This window comes from Scyliorhinus torazame, chromosome 19 (assembly GCF_047496885.1).
Source record: "Scyliorhinus torazame isolate Kashiwa2021f chromosome 19, sScyTor2.1, whole genome shotgun sequence".
Lineage (NCBI taxonomy): Eukaryota > Metazoa > Chordata > Chondrichthyes > Carcharhiniformes > Scyliorhinidae > Scyliorhinus > Scyliorhinus torazame.
The window spans coordinates 2521348-2542202 of NC_092725.1; the positions used below are offsets into that span (position 1 = coordinate 2521348).

At 53.6% G+C, this 20855-nt stretch overlaps 1 protein-coding gene across 4 annotated transcripts in view; it reads right to left on the reverse strand.

Annotated features, from left to right (window-relative positions):
• LOC140395979 (uncharacterized) overlaps positions 1–20855 on the reverse strand; it is a 309601-nt gene that overhangs the window by 123187 nt on the left and 165559 nt on the right. For 2 of the 4 annotated variants that reach the window (XM_072484006.1, XM_072484007.1), the window contains exon 10: positions 3449–3564. In XM_072484006.1, coding sequence (XP_072340107.1) covers positions 3449–3564 — 116 coding nt within the window. The remainder of the gene's footprint in view (positions 1–3448; positions 3565–20855) is intronic. The other 2 variants (XM_072484008.1, XM_072484009.1) reach the window with 1 other exon arrangement.

Here is a 20855-nt window from a genome sequence, read left to right on the forward strand (position 1 = left end):
TACACAATCGCAATGGACCCAAACCCCTTCCCGTTCACTCCTACTGGACACAATCCCAATGGACCCAAACCCCTTCCCGTTCACTCCTACTCTACACAATCCCAATGGACCCAAACCCCTTCCCGTTCACTCCCACTGTGCACAATCCCAATGGGCCCAAACCCCTTCCCGTTCACTCCCGCTGTCCACAATCCCAATGGACCCAAATCCCTTCCCGTTCACTCCCACTGTGCACAATCCCAATGGGCCCAAACCCCTTCCCGTTCACTCCCGCTGTCCACAATCCCAATGGACCCAAACCCCTTCCTGTTCACTCCCACTGTCCACAATCCCAATGGACCCAAACCCCTTCCCGTTCACTCCCACTGGACACAATCCCAATGGACCCAAACCCCTTCCCGTTTACTCCCGCTGTCCACAATCCCAATGGGCCCAAACCCCTTCCCGTTTACTCCCGCTGTCCACAATCCCAATGGACCCAAACCCCTTCCCGTTCACTCCCACTGTACACAATCCCAATGGACCCAATCCCCTTCCCGTTCACTCCCACTGTACACAATCCCAATGGACCCAAACCCCTTCCCGTTTACTCCCACTGTACACAATCCCAATGGACCCAAACCCCTTCCCGTTCACTCCCACTGTACACAATCCCAATGGACCCAAACCCCTTCCCGTTCACTCCCACTGTACACAATCCCAATGGGCCCAAACCCCTTCCCGTTCACTCCCACTGTACACAATCCCAATGGACCCAAACCCCTTCCCGTTTACTCCCACTGTACACAATCCCAATGTACCCAAACCCCTTCCCGTTCACTCCCACTGTACACAATCCCAATGGACCCAAACCCCTTCCCGTTCACTCCCACTGTACACATTCCCAATGGACCCAAACCCCTTCCCGTTCACTCCCACTGTACACAATCCCAATGGACCCAAACCCCTTCCCGTTCACTCCCACTATACACAATCCCAATGGACCCAAACCCCTTCCCGTTCACTCCCACTCTACACAATCCCAATGGACCCAAACCCCTTCCCGTTCACGCCCTCTGTACACAATCCCAATGGACCCAAACCCCTTCCCGTTCACTCCCACTGTGCACAATCCCAATGGACCCAAACCCCTTCCCGTTCACTCCCACTGTGCACAATCCCAATGGACCCAAACCCCTTCCCGTTCACTCCCTCTGTACACAATCCCAATGGACCCAAACCCCTTCCCGTTCACTCCCACTGTGCACAATCCCAATGGACCCAAACCCCTTCCCGTTCACTCCCTCTTTACACAATCCCAATGGACCCAAACCCTTTCCCGTTCACTCCCACTGTGCACAATCCCAATGGACCCAAAGCCCTTCCCGTTCAACCCCACTGTACACAATCCCAATGGACACAAGGCCCCTTCCCGTTCACTCGCACTCCACACAATCCCAATGGACCCAAACCCCTTCCCGTTCACTCCCTCTGTACACAATCCCAATGGACCCAAACCCCTTCCCGTTCAGTCCCACTGTACACAATCCCAATGGACCCAAACCCCTTCCCGTTCACTCCTACTGGACACAATCCCAATGGACCCAAACCCCTTCCCGTTCACTCCCACTCTACACAATCCCAATGGACCCAAACCCCTTCCCGTTCACTCCCACTGTGCACAATACCAATGGGCCCAAACCCCTTCCCGTTCACTCCCGCTGTCCACAATCCCAATGGACCCAAACCCCTTCCCGTTCACTCCCACTGTGCACAATCCCAATGGGCCCAAACCCCTTCCCGTTCACTCCCGCTGTCCACAATCTCAATGGACCCAAACCCCTTCCTGTTCACTCCCGCTGTCCACAATCCCAATGGACCCAAACCCCTTCCCGTTCAGTCCCACTGTACACAATCGCAATGGACCCAAACCCCTTCCCGTTCACTCCTACTGGACACAATCCCAATGGACCCAAACCCCTTCCCGTTCACTCCTACTCTACACAATCCCAATGGACCCAAACCCCTTCCCGTTCACTCCCACTGTGCACAATCCCAATGGGCCCAAACCCCTTCCCGTTCACTCCCGCTGTCCACAATCCCAATGGACCCAAATCCCTTCCCGTTCACTCCCACTGTGCACAATCCCAATGGGCCCAAACCCCTTCCCGTTCACTCCCGCTGTCCACAATCCCAATGGACCCAAACCCCTTCCTGTTCACTCCCACTGTCCACAATCCCAATGGACCCAAACCCCTTCCCGTTCACTCCCACTGGACACAATCCCAATGGACCCAAACCCCTTCCCGTTTACTCCCGCTGTCCACAATCCCAATGGGCCCAAACCCCTTCCCGTTTACTCCCGCTGTCCACAATCCCAATGGACCCAAACCCCTTCCCGTTCACTCCCACTGTACACAATCCCAATGGACCCAATCCCCTTCCCGTTCACTCCCACTGTACACAATCCCAATGGACCCAAACCCCTTCCCGTTTACTCCCACTGTACACAATCCCAATGGACCCAAACCCCTTCCCGTTCACTCCCACTGTACACAATCCCAATGGACCCAAACCCCTTCCCGTTCACTCCCACTGTACACAATCCCAATGGGCCCAAACCCCTTCCCGTTCACTCCCACTGTACACAATCCCAATGGACCCAAACCCCTTCCCGTTTACTCCCACTGTACACAATCCCAATGTACCCAAACCCCTTCCCGTTCACTCCCACTGTACACAATCCCAATGGACCCAAACCCCTTCCCGTTCACTCCCACTGTACACATTCCCAATGGACCCAAACCCCTTCCCGTTCACTCCCACTGTACACAATCCCAATGGACCCAAACCCCTTCCCGTTCACTCCCACTATACACAATCCCAATGGACCCAAACCCCTTCCCGTTCACTCCCACTGTACACAATCCCAATGGACACAAACCCCTTCCCGTTCACTCCCACTGTGCACAATCCCAATGGACACAAACCCCTTCCCGTTCACTCCCACTGTACACAATCCCAATTGACCCAAACGCCTTCCCGTTCACTCCCACTGTCCACAATCCCAATGGACCCAAACCCCTTCCCGTTCACTCCCACTGTCCACAATCCCAATGGACCCAAACCCCTTCCTGTTCACTCCCACTGTACACAATCCCAATGGGCCCAAACCCCTTCCCGTTCACTCCCACTGTACACAATCCCAATGGGCCCAAACCCCTTCCCGTTCACTCCCACTGTCCACAATCCCAATGGACCCAAACCCCTTCCTGTTCACTCCCACTGTACACAATCCCAATGGGCCCAAACCCCTTCCCGTTCACTCCCACTGTGCACAATCCCAATGGGCCCAAACCCCTTCCCGTTCACTCCCACTGTACACATTCCCAATGGACCCAAACCCCTTCCCGTTCACCCCCACTGTGCACAATCCCAATGGGCACAGAGAACTGTGGCTAGTTGTTACCTTTGTATTTTTGCCTTTCTTCCCCTTCTGTTGACTGGCCTGGGCCTGGCCATCCTCTTCCTCTTCCCATTCCCCGCTGTCCGGTATATCTTTGGGAACCTGCTGTCTGTCTCTGGCTGGGTTATCGGTTGGGGGACAGAGAGGATGGGAGGCAGAATGGGATTGGTCAGAATCACTTCACTGATCCACAATCAACGCTGAACGAGGATTATTCGCTTCTCCCTCCCCTCTCCGCTCCCCCCTCCCCTATCCCCCTCCCCCTCCCCCCTCCCCTATCCCCCTCCCCCTCCCCCCTCCCCTATCCCCCTCCCCCTCCCCTTCCCACTCCCCCTCCCCTCCCCCTCCTCATCCCTCACCATGCTCCCCCTCCCCCTCTCTGCTCCCCCCTCCCCTCTCCCCTATCCCCCTCCCCCTTCCCACTCCCCCTCCCCTCCCCCCTCCCCTCTCCCCTATCCCCCTCCCCCTTCCCACTCCCTCTCCCCCTCCCCCCTCCCCTATCCGCGCTCCCCCTCCCCCTCCCCCTTCCCACTCCCCCTCCCCCTCCCCCTCCCCCTCCCCTATCCCCCTCCCCCTCCCCCTTCCCACTCCCCCTCCCCCTCCCCCCTCCCCTATCCGCGCTCCCCCTCCCCCTCCCCCTTCCCACTCCCCCTCCCCCTCCCCCTCCCCCTCCCCTATCCCCCCTCCCCCTCCCCCTCCTCACCCCTCACCATGCTCCCCCGCCCCCTCTCTGCTCCCCCCTCCCCTATCCGCGCTCCCCCTTCCCACTCCCCTATCCCCCCTTCCCCTCCTCTCCCCTCTCCATGCTCCCCCTCCCCCTCTCTGCTCCCCCTCCCCCTCCCCCCTCCCCTCTCCCCTATCCCCCTCCCCTTCCCACTCCCCCTCCCCCTCCCCCCTCCCCTCTCCCCTATCCCCCTCCCCTATCCGCGCTCCCCCTTCCCACTCCCCTATCCCCCTCCCCCTCCTCTCCCCTCTCCATGCTCCCCCTCCCCCTCTCTGCTCCCCACTCCCCTCTCCCCTATCCCCCTCCCCCTTCCCGCTCCCCCTCCCCCTGCCCGCTCCCCCTTCCCACTTCCCCTTCCCCACTCCCCCCTCGTCCTCCCCTCTCCCCCTCCCCACTCCCCCCTCACCTTCCCACTCCCCTCGCCCTCCCAGCTCACCTCTCGCCTAGCCCCCCTCCCCGCTTCCAACTCCCCCCTCTCCCCTCCCCCTCCCCATCCCACACCCTCCCCGCACCCCCCCTTCCCACTCCCCTCACCGCTCCCCCTCCTCTCTCCCCCCTCCAACCTCCCCCTCCTCTCTCCCCTCCCCACTCCCCTCCCCCTCCACTCCACCTCCACCTCCTCCCCATCCCCCTCCCCCTTGCCCTCTCCCCTCTCCCCCCTCCCCACTCCTCCTCCGCCCTCCCCCCTTTCCTCTCCCCTCTCCCCCTGTTCAGGGCGGACCCAAGTAACAAGTCCGATGTTGAGTTTCAGAAAGGGATCAACATAACCTCCTAGTAGAGGGAGCATTATTCTGTATCTAACCCCGTGGTGTCCCTGTCCTGGGAGTGTTTGATGGGGACAGTGTAGAGGGAGCTTTACTCTGTATCGAACCCCGTGCTGTACCTGTCCTGGGAGTGTTTGATGGGGACAGTGTAGAGGGAGCTTTACTCTGTATCTAACCCAGTGCTGTACCTGTCCTGGGAGTGTTTGATGGGGAGAGTGTAGAGGGAGCTTTACTCTGTATCTAACCCCGTGGTGTACATGTCCTGGGAGTGTTTGATGGGGACAGTGTAGGGGGAGCTTTACTCTGTATCTAACCCCGTGCTGTGCCTGTCCTGGGAGTGTTTGATGGGGACAGTGTAGAGGGAGCTTTACTCTGTATCTAACCCCGTGCTGTACCTGTCCTGGGAGTGTTTGATGGGGCCAGTGTAGGGGGGGCTTTACTCTGTGTCTAACCCCGTGATATACCTGTCCTGGGAGTGTTTGATGGGGACAGTGTAGAGGGAGCTTTACTCTGTATCTAACCCCGTGCTGTACCTGTCCTGGGTGTGTTTGGTGGGGACAGTGTAGAGGGAGCTTTACTCTGTGCCTAACCCCGTGCTGTACCTGTCCTGGGAGTGTTTGTTGGGGACAGTGGAGACGGAGCTTTACTCTGTACCTAACCCCTTGCTGTACCTGTCCTGGGAATGTTTGATGGGGACAGTGTAGTGGAAGCTTTACTCTGTATCTAACCCCGTGCTGTACCTGTCCTGGGAGTGTTTGATGGGGAGAGTGTAGTGGAAGCTTTACTCTGTATCTAACCCCGTGGTGTACATGTCCTGGGAGTGTTTGATGGGGACAGTGTAGGGGGAGCTTTACTCTGTATCTAACCCCGTGCTGTGCCTGTCCTGGGAGTGTTTGATGGGGACAGTGTAGAGCGAGCTTTACTCTGTATCTAACCCCGTGCTGTACCTGTCCTGGGAGTGTTTGATGGGGCCAGTGTAGGGGGGGCTTTAGTCTGTGTCTAACCCCGTGCTGTACCTGTGTTGGGAGTGTTTGATGGGGACAGTGTAGAGGGAGCTTTACTCTGTATCTAACCCCGTGCTGTACCTGTCCTGGGAGTGTTTGATGGGGCCAGTGTAGGGGGAGCTTTACTCTGTGTCTAACCCCGTGCTGTACCTGTCCTGGGAGTGTTTGATGGGGACAGTGTAGAGGGAGCTTTACTCTGTATCTAACCCCGTGCTGTACCTGTCCTGGGTGTGTTTGGTGGGGACAGTGTAGAGGGAGCTTTACTCTGTATCTAACCCCGTGCTGTACCTGTCCTGGGAGTGTTTGATATGGACAGTGTAGAGGGAGCTTTACTCTGTATCTAACCCTGTGCTGTACCTGTCCTGGGAGTGTTTGAAGGGGACAGTGTAGAGGGAGCTTTTCTCTGTATCTAACCCCGTGCTGTACCTGTCCTGGGAGTGTTTGATATGGACAGTGTAGAGGGAGCTTTACTCTGTATCTAACCCCATGCTGTACCTGTCCTGCGAGTGTTTGATATGGACAGCGTAGAGGGAGCTTTACTCTGTATCTAACCCTGTGCTGTACCTGTCCTGGGAGTGTTTGATGGGGACAGTGTAGAGGGAGATTTACCCTGTATCTCACCCCGTGCTGTAACTGTCCTGGGAGTGTTTGATGGGGACAGTGTAGAGGGAGCTTTACTCTGTATCTAACCCCGTGCTGTACCTGTCCTGGGTGTGTTTGGTGGGGACAGTGTAGAGGGAGCTTTACTCTGTGTCTAACCCCGTGCTGTACCTGTCCTGGGAGTGTTTGTTGGGGACAGTGTAGACAGAGCTTTACTCTGTATCCAATCCCTTGCTGTACCTGTCCTGGGAGTGTTTGATGGGGACAGTGTAGAGGGAGCTTTACTCTGTATCTAACCCCGTGCTGTACCTGTCCTGGGAGTGTTTGATGGGGACAGTGTAGAGGGAGCTTTACTCTGTATCAAACCCAGTGCTGTACCTGTCCTGGGCGTGTTTGATGGGGACAGTGTGGATGGAGCTTTACTCTGTATCTAACCCCGTGTTGGACCTGCCCTGGGAGTGTTTGATGGGGACAGTGTAGAGGGAGCTTTACTCTGTGTCTAACCCCGTGCTGTACCTGTCCTGGAAGCGTTTTATGAGGACAGTGTAGAAGGAGCTTTACTCTGTATCTAACCCTGTGCTGTACCTGTCCTGGGAGTGTTTGATGGGGACAGTGTAGAGGGAGCTTTACTCTGTATCTAACCCCGTGCTGTAACTGTCCTGGGAGTGATTGATATGGACTGTGTAGAGGGAGCTTTACTCTGTATCTAAGCCCGTGCTGTCCCTGTCCCGGGAGTGTTTGATGGGGACAGTATGGAGGGAGCTTTAGTCTGTATCTAACCCCGTGCTATACCTGTCCTGGGAGTGTTGATGGGACAGTGTAGAGGGAGCTTTACTCTGTATCACACCCCGTGCTGTACCTGTCCTGAGAATGTTTGATGGGGACAGTGTAGAGGGAGCTTTACTCTGTATCTAACCCCGTGCTGTACCTGTCCTGGGAGTGTTTGATGGGGACAGTGTAGAGGGAGCTTTATTCTGTTTCTATCCCCGTGCTGTACCTGTCCTGGGAGTGTTTGATGGGGACAGTGTAGAGGGAGCTTTTCTCTGTATCTAACCCCGTGCTGTACCTGTCCAGGGAGTGTTTGATGGGGACAGTGTAGAGGGAGATTTACTCTGTATCTAACCCTTTGCTGTACCTGTCCTGGGAGTGTTTGATGGGGACAGTGAGGAGGGAGCTTTACTCTGTATCTAACCCCGTGCTGTACCTGTCCTGGGAGGGTTTGATGGGGTCAGTGAGGAGGGAGCTTTACTCTGTATCTAACCCCGTGCTGTACCTGCCCTGGGAGTGTTTGATGGAGACAGTGTAGATGGAGCTTTACTCTGTATCTAACCCCGTGCTGTACCTGTCCTGGGAGTGTTTGATGGGACAGTGGAGAGGGAGCTTTACTCTGTATCTAACCCCGTGCTGTACCTGTCCTGGGATTGTATGATGGGGACTGTGCAGAGGGAGCGTTACTCTGTATCTAACCCCATGCTGTACCTGTCCCGGGCGTGTTTGATGGAGACAGTGTAGAGGGAGCTGTACACTGTATCTAACCCTGTGCTGTACCTGTCCTGGGAGTGATTGATGGGGACACTGTAAAGGGAGCTTCTCTCTGTATCTAACCCCGTGCTGTACCTGTCCTGGGAGTGTTTGATGGGGACAGTGTAAAGGGAGCTTCTCTCTGTATCGAACCCCGTGCTGTACCTGTCCTGGGAGTGTTTGATGGGGAGAGTGTAGAGGGAGCTTTACTCTGTATCTAACCCCGCGCTGTACCTGTCCTGGGAGTGTTTGATATGGACAGTGTAGAGGGAGCTTTACTCTGTATCTAACCCCATGCTGTACCTGTCCTGGGAGTGTTTGATATGGACAGCGTAGAGGGAGCTTTACTCTGTATCTAACCTTGTGCTGTACCTGTCCTGGGAGTGTTTGATGGGGACAGTGTAGAGGGAGATTTACCCTGTATCTAACCCCGTGCTGTAACTGTCCTGGGAGTGTTTGATGGGGACAGTGTCGAGGGAGCTTTACTCTGTATCTAACCCCGTGCTGTACCTATCCTGGGTGTGTTTGGTGGGGACAGTGTAGAGGGAGCTTTACTCTGTGTCTAACCCCGTGCTGTACCTGTCCTGGGCGTGTTTGTTGGGGACAGTGTAGACGGAGCTTTACTCTGTATCTAATCCCTTGCTGTACCTGTCCTGGGAGTGTTTGATGGGGACAGTGTAGAGGGAGCTTTACTCTGTATCTAACCCCGTGCTGTACCTGTCCTGGGAGTGTTTGATGGGGACAGTGTAGAGGGAGCTTTACTCTGTGTCTAACCCCGTGCTGTATCTGTCCTGGAAGCGTTTGATGAGGACAGTGTAGAGGGAGCTTTACTCTGTATCTAACCCCGTGCTGTACCTGTCCTGGGAGTGTTTGATGGGGACAGTGTAGAGGGAGCTTTACTGGGTATCTAAGCCCGTGCTGTACCTGTCCCGGGAGTGTTTGATGGGGACAGTGTGGAGGGAGCTTTAGTCTGTATCTAACCCCATGCTGTACCTGTCCTTGGAGTGTTGATGGGGACAGTGTAGAGGGAGCTTTACTCTGTATCTAACCCCGTGCTATACCTGTCCTGGGAGTGTTTGTTGGGGACAGTGTGGAGGGAGCTTCACTCTGTATCACACCCCGTGCTGTACCTGTCCTGGGAGTGTTTGATGGGTACAGTGTAGAGGGAGCTTTACTCTGTATCTAACCCCGTGCTGTACCTGTCCTGGGAGTGTTTGATGGGGACAGTGTAGAGGGAGCGTTAATCTGTTTCTATCCCCGTGCTGTACCTGTCCTGGGAGTGTTTGATGGGGACAGTGTAGAGGGAGCTTTACTCTGTATCTAACCCCGTGCTGTACCTGCCCTGGGAGTGTTTGATGGAGACAGTGTAGAGGGAGCTTTACTCTGTATCGGACCCCGTGCTGTACCTGTCCTGGGAGTGTTTGATGGGGACAGTGTAGAGGGAGCTTTACTCTGTATTGAACCCCGTGCTGTACCTGTCCTGGGAGTGTTTGATGGAGACAGTGTCGAGGGAGCTTTACACAGTATCTAACCCTGTGCACTTCCTGTCCTGGGAGTGATTGATGGGGACAGTGTAAAGGGAGCTTCTCTCTGTATCTAACCCCGTGCTGTACCTGCCCTGGGAGTGTTTGATGGGGAGAGTGTCGAGGGAGCTTTACTCTGTATCTAACCCCGTGCTGTACCTGTCCTGGGAGTGTTTAATGGGACAGTGTAGAGGGAGCTTTACTCTGTATCTAACCCCGTGCTGTACCTGTCCTGGGAGTGTTTGACGGGGACAGTGTAGAGGGAGCTTTACTCTGTATCGAACCCCGTGCTGTACCTGCCCTGGGAGTGTTTGATGGGGACAGTGTAGAGGGAGCTTTACTCTGTATCTAACCCCGTGCTGTACCTGTCCTGGGAGTGTTTGATGGGGACAGTGTAGAGGGAGCTTTAATCTGTATCTCGCCCGAGGCTGTACCTGTCCTGGGAGTGTTTGATGGGGACAGTGTGGATGGAGCTTTACTCTGTATCTAACCCCGTGTTGTACCTGCCCTGGGAGTGTTTGATGGGGACAGTGTAGAGGGAGCTTTACTCTGTGTCTAACCCCGTGCTGTACCTGTCCTGGAAGCGTTTGATGAGGACAGTGTAGAGGGAGCTTTAGTCTGTATCTAACCCTGTGCTGTACCTGTCCTGGGAGTGTTTGATGGGGACAGTGTAGAGGGAGCTTTACTCTGTATCTAACCCCGTGCTGTAACTGTCCTGTGAGTGATTGATATGGACAGTGTAGAGGGAGCTTTACTCTGTATCTAAGCCCGTGCTGTCCCTGTCCCGGGAGTGTTTGATGGGGACAGTTTGGAGGGAGCTTTAGTCTGTATCTAACTCCGTGCTATACCTGTCCTGGGAGTGTTTGATGGGGACAGTGTAGAGGGAGCTTTACTCTGTATCTAACCCCGTGCTGTACCTGCCCTGGGAGTGTTTGATGGAGACAGTGTAGAGGGAGCTTTACTCGGTATCGGACCCCGTGCTGTACCTGTCCTGGGAGTGTTTGATGGGGACAGTGTAGAGGGAGCTTTACTCTGTATTGAACCCCGTGCTGTACCTGTCCTGGGAGTGTTTGATGGAGACAGTGTCGAGGGAGCTTTACACTGTATCTAACCCTGTGCACTTCCTGTCCTGGGAGTGATTGATGGGGACAGTGTAGAGGGAGCTTTACTCTGTATTGAACCCCGTGCTGTACCTGTCCTGGGAGTGTTTGATGGAGACAGTGTCGAGGGAGCTTTACACTGTATCTAACCCTGTGCACTTCCTGTCCTGGGAGTGTTTGATGGGGACAGTGTAGAGGGAGCTTTACTCTGTATCTCACCCCTTGCTGTACCTGTCCGGGGAGTGTTTGATGGGGACAGTGTAGAGGGAGCTTTACTCTGTATCGAACCCCGTGCTGTACCTGTCCTGGGAGTGTTTGATGGGGACAGTGTAGAGGGAGCTTCTCTCTGTATCTAACCCCGTGCTGTACCTGCCCTGGGAGTGTTTGATGGGGAGAGTGTCGAGGGAGCTTTACTCTGTATCTAACCCCGTGCTGTACCTGTCCTGGGAGTGTATGATGGGGACAGTGTAGAGGGAGCTTTACTCTGTATCTAACCCCGTGCTGTACCTGTCCTGGGAGTGTTTGATGGGGAGAGTGTAGAGGGAGCTTTACTCTGTATCTAACCCCGTGCTGTACCTGTCCTGAGAGTGTTTGATGGGACAGTGTAGAGGGAGCTTTACTCTGTATCTAACCCCGTGCTGTACCTGTCCTGGGAGTGTTTGATGGGGAGAGTGTAGATGGAGCTTTACTTTGTATCTAACCCCGTGCTGTACCTGTCCTGAGAGTGTTTGATGGGACAGTGTAGAGGGAGCTTTACACTGTATCTAACCCCGTGCTGTACCTGTCCTGGGAGTGTTTGATGGGGACAGTGTGGATGGAGCTTTACTCTGTATCTAACCCCGTGTTGTACCTGCCCTGGGAGTGTTTGATGGGGACAGTGTAGAGGGAGCTTTACTCTGTGTCTAACCCCGTGCTGTACCTGTCCTGGAAGCGTTTGATGAGGACAGTGTAGAGGGAGCTTTAGTCTGTATCGAACCCTGTGCTGTACCTGTCCTGGGAGTGTTTGATGGGGACAGTGTAGAGGGAGCTTTACTCTGTATCTAACCCCGTGCTGTAACTGTCCTGGGAGTGATTGATATGGACAGTGTAGAGGGAGCTTTACTCTGTATCTAAGCCCGTGCTGTCCCTGTCCCGGGAGTGTTTGATGGGGACAGTTTGGAGGGAGCTTTAGTCTGTATCTAACTCCGTGCTATACCTGTCCTGGGAGTGTTGATGGGGTCAGTGTAGAGGGAGCTTTACTCTGTATCACACCCCGTGCTGTACCTGTCCTGAGAATGTTTGATGGGGACAGTGTAGAGGGAGCTTTACTCTGTATCTAACCCCGTGCTGTACCTGTCCTGGGAGTGTTTGATGGGGACAGTGTAGAGGGAGCTTTATTCTGTTTCTATCCCCGTGCTGTACCTGTCCTGGGAGTGTTTGATGGGGACAGTGTAGAGGGAGCTTTTCTCTGTATCTAACCCCGTGCTGTACCTGTCCAGGGAGTGTTTGATGGGGACAGTGTAGAGGGAGATTTACTCTGTATCTAACCCTTTGCTGTACCTGTCCTGGGAGTGTTTGATGGGGGCAGTGAGGAGGGAGCTTTACTCTGTATCTAACCCCGTGCTGTACCTGTCCTGGGAGTGTTTGAAGGGGACAGTGTAGAGGGAGCTTTACTCTGTATCTAACCCCGTGCTGTACCTGTCCTGGGAGTGTTTGATGGGACAGTGTAGAGGGAGCTTTACTCTGTATCTTACCCCGTGCTGCACCTGTCCTGGGAGTGTTTGATGGAGACAGTGTCGAGGGAGCTTTACACTGTATCTAACCCTGTGCACTTCCTGTCCTGGGAGTGTTTGATGGGGACAGTGTAGAGGGAGCTTTACTCTGTATCTCACCCCGTGCTGTACCTGTCCGGGGAGTGTTTGATGGGGACAGTGTAGGGGGAGCTTTACTCTGTATCGAACACCGTGCTGTACCTGTCCTGGGAGTGTTTGATGGGGAGAGTGTAGAGGGAGCTTTACTCTGTATCTAACCCCGTGCTGTACCTGTCCTGGGAGTGTTTGATGGGGACAGTGAGGAGGGAGCTTTACTCTGTATCTAACCCCGTGCTGTACCTGCCCTGGGAGTGTTTGATGGAGACAGTGTAGATGGAGCTTTACTCTGTATCTAACCCCGTGCTGTACCTGTCCTGGGAGTGTTTGATGGGACAGTGTAGAGGGAGCTTTACTCTGTATCTTACCCCGTGCTGTACCTGTCCTGGGAGTGTTTGATGGGACAGTGTAGAGGGAGCTTTGCTCTGTATCTAACCCCGTGCTGTACCTGTCCTGGGAGTGTTTGATGGGGACAGTGTAGAGGGAGCTTTACACTGTATCTAACCCTGTGCACTTCCTGTCCTGGGAGTGTTTGATGGGGACAGCGTAGAGGGAGCTTTACTCTGTATCTCACCCCTTGCTGTACCTGTCCGGGGAGTGTTTGATGGGGACAGTGTAGAGGGAGCTTTACTCTGTATCGAACCCCGTGCTGTACCTGTCCTGGGAGTGTTTGATGGGGACAGTGTAGAGGGAGCTTCTCTCTGTATCTAACCCCGTGCTGTACCTGCCCTGGGAGTGTTTGATGGGGAGAGTGTCGAGGGAGCTTTACTCTGTATCTAACCCCGTGCTGTACCTGTCCTGGGAGTGTATGATGGGGACAGTGTAGAGGGAGCTTTACTCTGTATCTAACCCCGTGCTGTACCTGTCCTGGGAGTGTTTGATGGGGAGAGTGTAGAGGGAGCTTTACTCTGTATCTAACCCCGTGCTGTACCTGTCCTGAGAGTGTTTGATGGGACAGTGTAGAGGGAGCTTTACTCTGTATCTAACCCCGTGCTGTACCTGTCCTGGGAGTGTTTGATGGGGAGAGTGTAGATGGAGCTTTACTTTGTATCTAACCCCGTGCTGTACCTGTCCTGAGAGTGTTTGATGGGACAGTGTAGAGGGAGCTTTACACTGTATCTAACCCCGTGCTGTACCTGTCCTGGGAGTGTTTGATGGGGACAGTGTGGATGGAGCTTTACTCTGTATCTAACCCCGTGTTGTACCTGCCCTGGGAGTGTTTGATGGGGACAGTGTAGAGGGAGCTTTACTCTGTGTCTAACCCCGTGCTGTACCTGTCCTGGAAGCGTTTGATGAGGACAGTGTAGAGGGAGCTTTAGTCTGTATCGAACCCTGTGCTGTACCTGTCCTGGGAGTGTTTGATGGGGACAGTGTAGAGGGAGCTTTACTCTGTATCTAACCCCGTGCTGTAACTGTCCTGGGAGTGATTGATATGGACAGTGTAGAGGGAGCTTTACTCTGTATCTAAGCCCGTGCTGTCCCTGTCCCGGGAGTGTTTGATGGGGACAGTTTGGAGGGAGCTTTAGTCTGTATCTAACTCCGTGCTATACCTGTCCTGGGAGTGTTGATGGGGTCAGTGTAGAGGGAGCTTTACTCTGTATCACACCCCGTGCTGTACCTGTCCTGAGAATGTTTGATGGGGACAGTGTAGAGGGAGCTTTACTCTGTATCTAACCCCGTGCTGTACCTGTCCTGGGAGTGTTTGATGGGGACAGTGTAGAGGGAGCTTTATTCTGTTTCTATCCCCGTGCTGTACCTGTCCTGGGAGTGTTTGATGGGGACAGTGTAGAGGGAGCTTTTCTCTGTATCTAACCCCGTGCTGTACCTGTCCAGGGAGTGTTTGATGGGGACAGTGTAGAGGGAGATTTACTCTGTATCTAACCCTTTGCTGTACCTGTCCTGGGAGTGTTTGATGGGGGCAGTGAGGAGGGAGCTTTACTCTGTATCTAACCCCGTGCTGTACCTGTCCTGGGAGTGTTTGATGGGGACAGTGAGGAGGGAGCTTTACTCTGTATCTAACCCCGTGCTGTACCTGCCCTGGGAGTGTTTGATGGAGACAGTGTAGATGGAGCTTTACTCTGTATCTAACCCCGTGCTGTACCTGTCCTGGGAGTGTTTGATGGGACAGTGTAGAGGGAGCTTTACTCTGTATCTTACCCCGTGCTGCACCTGTCCTGGGAGTGTTTGATGGAGACAGTGTCGAGGGAGCTTTACACTGTATCTAACCCTGTGCACTTCCTGTCCTGGGAGTGTTTGATGGGGACAGTGTAGAGGGAGCTTTACTCTGTATCTCACCCCGTGCTGTACCTGTCCGGGGAGTGTTTGATGGGGACAGTGTAGAGGGAGCTTTACTCTGTATCGAACCCCGTGCTGTACCTGTCCTGGGAGTGTTTGATGGGGACAGTGTAGAGGGAGCTTCTCTCTGTATCTAACCCCGTGCTGTACCTGCCCTGGGAGTGTTTGATGGGGAGAGTGTCGAGGGAGCTTTACTCTGTATCTAACCCCGTGCTGTACCTGTCCTGGGAGTGTATGATGGGGACAGTGTAGAGGGAGCTTTACTCTGTATCTAACCCCGTGCTGTACCTGTCCTGGGAGTGTTTGATGGGGAGAGTGTAGAGGGAGCTTTACTCTGTATCTAACCCCGTGCTGTACCTGTCCTGGGAGTGTTTGATGGGGACAGTGAGGAGGGAGCTTTACTCTGTATCTAACCCCGTGCTGTACCTGCCCTGGGAGTGTGTGATGGAGACAGTGTAGATGGAGCTTTACTCTGTATCTAACCCCGTGCTGTACCTGTCCTGGGAGTGTTTGATGGGACAGTGTAGAGGGAGCTTTACTCTGTATCTTACCCCGTGCTGTACCTGTCCTGGGAGTGTTTGATGGGACAGTGTAGAGGGAGCTTTGCTCTGTATCTAACCCCGTGCTGTACCTGTCCTGGGAGTGTTTGATGGGGACAGTGTAGAGGGAGCTTTACACTGTATCTAACCCTGTGCTGTACCTGTCCTGGGAGTGATTGATGGGGACAGTGTAAAGGGAGCTTCTCTCTGTATCTAACCCCGTGCTGTAGCTGTCCTGGGAGTGTTTGATGGGGAGAGTGTAGAGGGAGCTTTACTCTGTATCTAACCCCGTGCTGTACCTGTCCTGGGAGTGTTTGATATGGACAGTGTAGAGGGAGCTTTACTCTGTATCTAACCCCATGCTGTACCTGTCCTGGGAGTGTTTGATATGGACAGTGTAGAGGGAGCTTTACTCTGTGTCTAACCCCGTGCTGTACCTGTCCTGGAAGCGTTTGATGAGGACAGTGTAGAGGGAGCTTTACTCTGTATCTAACCCTGTGCTGTACCTGTCCTGGGAGTGTTTGATGGGGACAGTGTAGAGGGAGCTTTACTCTGTATCTAACCCCGTTCTGTAACTGTCCTGGGAGTGATTGATATGGACAGTGTAGAGGGAGCTTTTCTCTGTATCTAAGCCCGTGCTGTCCCTGTCCCGGGAGTGTTTGATGGGGACAGTGTGGAGGGAGCTTTAGTCTGTATCTAACCCCATGCTGTACCTGTCCTTGGAGTGTTGATGGGGACAGTGTAGAGGGAGCTTTACTCTGTATCTAACCCCGTGCTATACCTGTCCTGGGAGTGTTTGATGAGACACTGTAGAGGGAGCTTTACTCTGTATCTAACCCCGTGCTGTACCTGTCCTGGGAGTGTTTGATGGGACAGTGTAGAGGGAGCTTTACTCTGTATCTAACCCCGTGCTGTAACTGTCCTGGGAGTGATTGATATGGACAGTGTAGAGGGAGCTTTACTCTGTATCTAAGCCCGTGCTGTCCTTCTCCCGGGAGTGTTTGATGGGGACAGTTTGGAGGGAGCTTTAGTCTGTATCTAACTCCGTGCTATACCTGTCCTGGGAGTGTTTGATGGGGACAGTGTAGAGGGAGCTTTACTCTGTATCTTACCCCGTGCTGTACCTGTCCTGGGAGTGTTTGATGGGACAGTGTAGAGGGAGCTTTGCTCTGTATCTAACCCCGTGCTGTACCTGTCCTGGGAGTGTTTGATGGGGACAGTGTAGAGGGAGCTTTACACTGTATCTAACCCTGTGCTGTACCTGTCCTGGGAGTGATTGATGGGGACAGTGTAAAGGGAGCTTCTCTCTGTATCTAACCCCGTGCTGTACCTGTCCTGGGAGTGTTTGATGGGGAGAGTGTAGAGGGAGCTTTACTCTGTATCTAATCCCGTGCTGTACCTGTCCTGGGAGTGTTTGATATGGACAGTGTAGAGGGAGCTTTACTCTGTATCTAACCCCATGCTGTACCTGTCCTGGGAGTGTTTGATATGGACAGTGTAGAGGGAGCTTTACTCTGTGTCTAACCCCGTGCTGTACCTGTCCTGGAAGCGTTTGATGAGGACAGTGTAGAAGGAGCTTTACTCTGTATCTAACCCTGTGCTGTACCTGTCCTGGGAGTGTTTGATGGGGACAGTGTAGAGGGAGCTTTACTCTGTATCTAACCCCGTTCTGTAACTGTCCTGGGAGTGATTGATATGGACAGTGTAGAGGGAGCTTTACTCTGTATCTAAGCCCGTGCTGTCCCTGTCCCGGGAGTGTTTGATGGGGACAGTGTGGAGGGAGCTTTACTCTGTATCTAACCCCATGCTGTACCTGTCCTTGGAGTGTTGATGGGGACAGTGTAGAGGGAGCTTTACTCTGTATCTAACCCCGTGCTATACCTGTCCTGGGAGTGTTTGATGGGACACTGTAGAGGGAGCTTTACTCTGTATCTAACCCCGTGCTGTACCTGTCCTGGGAGTGTTTGATGGGACAGTGTAGAGGGAGCTTTACTCTGTATCTAACCCCGTGCTGTAACTGTCCTGGGAGTGATTGATATGGACAGTGTAGAGGGAGCTTTACTCTGTATCTAAGCCCGTGCTGTCCCTGTCCCGGGAGTGTTTGATGGGGACAGTTTGGAGGGAGCTTTAGTCTGTATCTAACTCCGTGCTATACCTGTCCTGGGAGTGTTGATGGGGTCAGTGTAGAGGGAGCTTTACTCTGTATCTAAGCCCGTGCTGTCCCTGTCCCGGGAGTGTTTGATGGGGACAGTGTGGAGGGAGCTTTACTCTGTATCTAACCCCATGCTGTACCTGTCCTTGGAGTGTTGATGGGGACAGTGTAGAGGGAGCTTTACTCTGTATCTAACCCCGTGCTATACCTGTCCTGGGAGTGTTTGATGGGACACTGTAGAGGGAGCTTTACTCTGTATCTAACCCCGTGCTGTACCTGTCCTGGGAGTGTTTGATGGGACAGTGTAGAGGGAGCTTTACTCTGTATCTAACCCCGTGCTGTAACTGTCCTGGGAGTGATTGATATGGACAGTGTAGAGGGAGCTTTACTCTGTATCTAAGCCCGTGCTGTCCCTGTCCCGGGAGTGTTTGATGGGGACAGTTTGGAGGGTGCTTTAGTCTGTATCTAACCCCGTTCTGTAACTGTCCTGGGAGTGATTGATATGGACAGTGTAGAGGGAGCTTTACTCTGTATCTAAGCCCGTGCTGTCCCTGTCCCGGGAGTGTTTGATGGGGACAGTGTGGAGGGAGCTTTACTCTGTATCTAACCCCATGCTGTACCTGTCCTTGGAGTGTTGATGGGGACAGTGTAGAGGGAGCTTTACTCTGTATCTAACCCCGTGCTATACCTGTCCTGGGAGTGTTTGATGGGACACTGTAGAGGGAGCTTTACTCTGTATCTAACCCCGTGCTGTACCTGTCCTGGGAGTGTTTGATGGGACAGTGTAGAGGGAGCTTTACTCTGTATCTAACCCCGTGCTGTAACTGTCCTGGGACTGATTGATATGGACAGTGTAGAGGGAGCTTTACTCTGTGTCTAACCCCGTGCTGTACCTGTCCTGGAAGCGTTTGATGAGGACAGTGTAGAGGGAGCTTTATTCTGTTTCTATCCCCGTGCTGTACCTGTCCTGGGAGTGTTTGATGGGGACAGTGTAGAGGGAGCTTTTCTCTGTATCTAACCCCGTGTTGTACCTGTCCAGGGAGTGTTTGATGGGGACAGTGTAGAGGGAGATTTACTCTGTATCTAACCCTTTGCTGTACCTGTCATGGGAGTGTTTGATGGGGACAGTGAGGAGGGAGCTTTACTCTGTATCTAACCCCGTGATGTACCTGCCCTGGGAGTGTTTGATGGAGACAGTGTAGAGGGAGCTTTACTCTGTATCTAACCCCGTGCTGTACCTGTCCTGGGAGTGTTTGATGGGACAGTGTAGAGGGAGCTTTACTCTGTATCTTACCCCGTGCTGTACCTGTCCTGGGAGTGTTTGATGGGACAGTGTAGAGGGAGCTTTGCTCTGTATCTAACCCCGTGCTGTACCTGTCCTGGGAGTGTTTGATGGGGACAGTGTAGAGGGAGCTTTACACTGTATCTAACCCTGTGCTGTACCTGTCCTGGGAGTGATTGATGGGGACAGTGTAAAGGGAGCTTCTCTCTGTATCTAACCCCGTGCTGTACCTGTCCTGGGAGTGTTTGATGGGGAGAGTGTAGAGGGAGCTTTACTCTGTATCTAACCCCGTGCTGTACCTGTCCTGGGAGTGTTTGATATGGACAGTGTAGAGGGAGCTTTACTCTGTATCTAACCCCATGCTGTACCTGTCCTGGGAGTGTTTGATATGGACAGTGTAGAGGGAGCTTTACTCTGTGTCTAACCCCGTGCTGTACCTGTCCTGGAAGCGTTTGATGAGGACAGTGTAGAGGGAGCTTTACTCTGTATCTAACCCTGTGCTGTACCTGTCCTGGGAGTGTTTGATGGGGACAGTGTAGAGGGAGCTTTACTCTGTATCTAACCCCGTTCTGTAACTGTCCTGGGAGTGATTGATATGGACAGTGTAGAGGGAGCTTTACTCTGTATCTAAGCCCGTGCTGTCCCTGTCCCGGGAGTGTTTGATGGGGACAGTGTGGAGGGAGCTTTAGTCTGTATCTAACCCCGTGCTGTACCTGTCCTTGGAGTGTTGATGGGGACAGTGTAGAGGGAGCTTTACTCTGTATCTAACCCCGTGCTATACCTGTCCTGGGAGTGTTTGATGGGACACTGTAGAGGGAGCTTTACTCTGTATCTAACCCCGTGCTGTACCTGTCCTGGGAGTGTTTGATGGGACAGTGTAGAGGGAGCTTTACTCTGTATCTAACCCCGTGCTGTACCTGTCCTGGGAGTGTTTGATGGGGACAGTGTAGAGGGAGCTTTACTCTGTATCTAACCCCGTGCTGTACCTGCCCTGGGAGTGTTTGATGGGGACAGTGTAGAGGGAGCTTTACTCTGTATCGGACCCCGTGCTGTACCTTTCCTGTGAGTGTTTGATGGGGACAGTTTAGCGGGAGCTTTACTCTGTATCTAACCCCGTGCTGTACCTGTCCTGGGAGTGTTTGATGGGGACAGTGTAGAGGGAGCTTTACTCTGTATCTAACCCCGTGCTGTACCTGCCCTGGGAGTGTTTGATGGGAACAGTGTAGATGGAGCTTTGCTGTGTATCTAACCCCGTGCTGTACCTGTCCTGGGAGTGTTTGATGGGGACAGTGGAGAGGGAGCTTTACTCTGTATCTAACCCCGTGCTGTACCTGTCCTGGGAGTGTTTAATGGGGACAGTGTAGAGGGAGCTTTACTCTGTATCTAACCCCGTGCTGTACCTGTCCTGGGAGTGTTTGATGGGGACAGTGTAGAGGGAGCTTTACTCTGTACCTAACCCCGTGCTGTACCTGTCCTGGGAGTGTTTGATGGGGACAGTGTAGAGGGAGCTTTTCTCTGTATCTAACCCCGTGCTGTACCTGTCCTGGGAGTGTTTGGTGGGGACAGTGTAGTGGGAGCTTTACTCTGTATCTAACCCCGTGCTGTACCTGTCCTGGGAGTGTTTGATGGGGACAGTGTAGAGGGAGCTTTACTCTGTATCTAACCCCGTGCTGTACCTGTCCTGGGAGTGTTTGATGGGGACAGTGTAGGGGAGCTTTACTCTGTATCTAACCCCGTGCTGTACCTGTCCTGGGAGTGTTTGATGGGGACAGTGTAGAGGGAGCTTTACTCTGTATCTAACCCCGTGCTGTACCTGTCCTGGGAGTGTTTGATTGGGACAGTGTACAGGCAGCTTTACTCTGTATCTAACCCCGTGCTGTACCTGTCCTGGGAGTGTTTGATGGGGACAGTGTAGAGGGAGCTTTACTCTGTATCTAACCTCGTGCTGTACCTGCCCTGGGAGTGTTTGATGGGGACAGTGTAGATGGAGCTTTGCTGTGTATCTAACCCCGTGCTGTACCTGTCCTGGGAGTTTTTGATGGGGACAGTGGAGAGGGAG